The following is a 2,812-nucleotide window of genomic DNA, read 5'->3' as shown; positions in this document are numbered from 1 at the left end:
GCGTACCTAGGAAGGTCGTGGACGAGACGTGGTTAACCCCGGTGTTTGGGTCGCTGGTCCGCCGCCGGCGCCGCAGCCCCTGGTGCGGCTGCTGCCTCCGCGCTGCCTCGTCCCCCTCCGCCATCTTGTACCGATTTAAAATTAACTCCCCACTGACGTCAAACGCCGCCGCCGCTTTATCAACCTCCCGGGAGCCGGCGGGGCGCTGGCGGGTCCTAGCGCCGCCAGCAGCCAGCACCTCCTTGTCCTCCCCACGCCCTCCCCGGCCCCGCCCATCGGCGCCTTCGCTCCGCCCCCGCCTTGCCAGCCTCACTGCCCGACTGTCAGCCTGCCCTTTGGCTTTCCTGGCCTTCCACTACTGGATGGGATTGGGCGGCGCCCCCACCGCGGTCGCCGGACATCCGCACCCCGGCGAGCTCAGTACCACACCCCCTTAGCGCTGGTCTGGTCTGTGTAAACGCAGAAGGGATCTCCAGAGAACCAAGTCTCTCCTTCCCAGTTCAGTAACCCAATTCTTTTTACAGCTCTTCATAATCGTTCACTCGTGCCCTGCACGTGAGGTTGCTTTCGCACGCCTTCCTCTTTTTTATCCGCCGCCTTCTGTGGGGGATACCATCCTGCCTGCCCTTCTCCCAAGCTATTGCCCTGCCCTGCTTTTCCTCTTGATCTTTCCTCTCCCAGGTCCCTAATGTTGCTTCCCCTCTAAAGACCATCCTGTGGTTTATTTGCAATAGCACCTATCTGCTTATGAGACCCTCATCCTTATCTTCTTGGTTCTGCATACCTTTTCCTAGTCCTAGTACCTTGAAGGGACAAGCCAGAAAGCACTGTCATCAGAAAGTGAATTGTAGCAGGTCCTTTCCTAACTATGATGAAACCTCCTGAGGATCCAATGATATCCTGCAAAAAGTTCAGGTCACTTTTTAAAATAAATTCCAGCCCATGGAAGCATCTGTGAAACACGGTCTCTTTTTACCACATCACCAGTGCATTAAAAACTCCTTTTCTTTGGTAAAGACAGGCATCCAGGTGTCTGAATTGCTGTCTTAGCCAGGTCTTCTCAAAAGTCTCAAAATCACAGCCTTACATCCTGCATGACCTCTAGAAAAGCACTGATGTCATGAAAGCTTCAGGATGCCATTCTAGAGGAGTTTTCATTCGGCTGTCTGTTTATTCATCTGTTTTCTGTCTTTATGGAAAGAGATTTGGAGCTCCTCCTAGACTTCCTAACTCCCTGCATCCTGGTTCAGTACCCTCAGGGCAGCCTAAGCTCCAAATCATAAACCTGGCTTGATGATGGATTTCCTTTCATAATCTCCCTATGCGACATCTATTTAATATTGCCAACAATCTGCTTTCTGCAAGGTATCATCTTGGAAGAAGATGCAAAGATGAATATTTTTGCAGTCAAAGAATTAACTTTCCATTAGAGTTAGCAGTGAACTTAGTACGGAGTGCACCCCATCAGGGGCCCCCAGGGAGTTAAGGCTGCACTCCTTCTAGTCAATTGACATAACTGGTATCCTTTCCACGATCAGACACTATATTAATCTCATGGACTGCTACTACAGTGCCCTGAACAGGTCCGCACAGCTCCTGACTTCAAGAAGTGTAGAAAAGCCAAATGCAAGTACAGTCAAGAGACTGAACGTTGTCCCACCGTCACCTCCTGTCTGTGTGTGTTGAAAAATCCATTCTTTGTTTCCCCCAGTCAGCTATCCTTCAGCTTCTCATCACAGCGAAACCTCAGTGTTACTGCAGACTTCTCCCTCCCCCACCCTCCCTTCAAAACCAAGCAGGTGTGTGCAGTCAGTCCTGAGTTCTAGATCTCCGTCCAGCTCCCCTCCTCTCCATCCCTTCAGACTCCCTCTTGATTCAGCGCTCATCATTCCCCACTGCACCGAGTGGCTTATTGCTGGGGGCCCTTCTGATGTGGGTCCTCCACACAGCCACTGGCTTGAGTTTTCTTCGACACAAGTCTGGTGATGTGATTTCTTTGCTCAGGATAAAGTGCAAACTCTTCAGAATAGTTGAGAAGGCCTTTCGTGATTTGGACTATGTATTGAGCTGCATTTTTCACTACTCAGTCGTTTATTCCACATTTTTTTTTCATTTAACAAATGAATTCTAACACTATTGTGTGTTGAACGATAACTGAATAACAAGACAGACAAAATTGGTTTACTTAGTTTTTTTTTTCCCTTTCTACAGCCCACACAAACCTCTCCGGCACAAGAAAGTAAGCTCCAGGGGCTCAAAGATGTCTTATTCAGGGGTGCCTGACTGGCTCAGTGGTGGAATATATGACTCCCGATCTCAGTATCTTGAGTTCAAGCCCCATGCTGGGTGGAAAGATCACTTCAAAAAGATTCTGGTTCTACCACTGATTCACCTAATGTTTAAAAACCTCCAGGTCCTCATTTTTTAGAACTAACTATAACAAAATTCTTATGGGTTCAAATCAGTGGGTTTTAGAGCATTTTCTTAACTGTTAAATAACTAACATTTATGAAATGTTTCCTGGTGTTCCAGGCACCCTTCAGAGTACTTTACATGTGTTAAATCATTTAATCCTCAAAACAATCCTGAGAGGTATGTGCTGTGAATATTCTGTTCTTCCAGTTAGAAAAAAATAAGTTCCAAGAGGTTTAAAATGTGCCTAAGTGGCAAGACTGGCATTAGAAGAAGCCCAGGCAATCTGGGTCAAGAGTTTCTGCTCATACCCACTGTGATAGTATTCATTTTACACACTGTGAATTCGTGGAGGGCAGAAGCCATAACTTATCCACAGCAGGTACATTGGGATACTGCC

At 47.9% G+C, this 2,812-nt stretch overlaps 1 protein-coding gene across 2 annotated transcripts in view; it reads right to left on the bottom strand.

The window, feature by feature from the left end:
• The window catches only part of ATL2 (atlastin GTPase 2), a 59,808-nt gene extending 59,668 nt beyond the window's left edge, over positions 1-140 (bottom strand). For both annotated transcript variants that reach the window (XM_029937924.1, XM_029937923.1), the window contains exon 1: positions 7-140. In XM_029937924.1, coding sequence (XP_029793784.1) covers positions 7-124 — 118 coding nt within the window. In that variant the 5' untranslated portion in view covers positions 125-140. The remainder of the gene's footprint in view (positions 1-6) is intronic.
• Between the last annotated feature and the right edge of the window lie 2,672 nt (positions 141-2,812).

Source organism: Suricata suricatta, chromosome 4 (assembly GCF_006229205.1).
Source record: "Suricata suricatta isolate VVHF042 chromosome 4, meerkat_22Aug2017_6uvM2_HiC, whole genome shotgun sequence".
Classification (NCBI taxonomy): domain Eukaryota; kingdom Metazoa; phylum Chordata; class Mammalia; order Carnivora; family Herpestidae; genus Suricata; species Suricata suricatta.
This window is presented reverse-complemented; position numbering and strand designations above follow the sequence as displayed.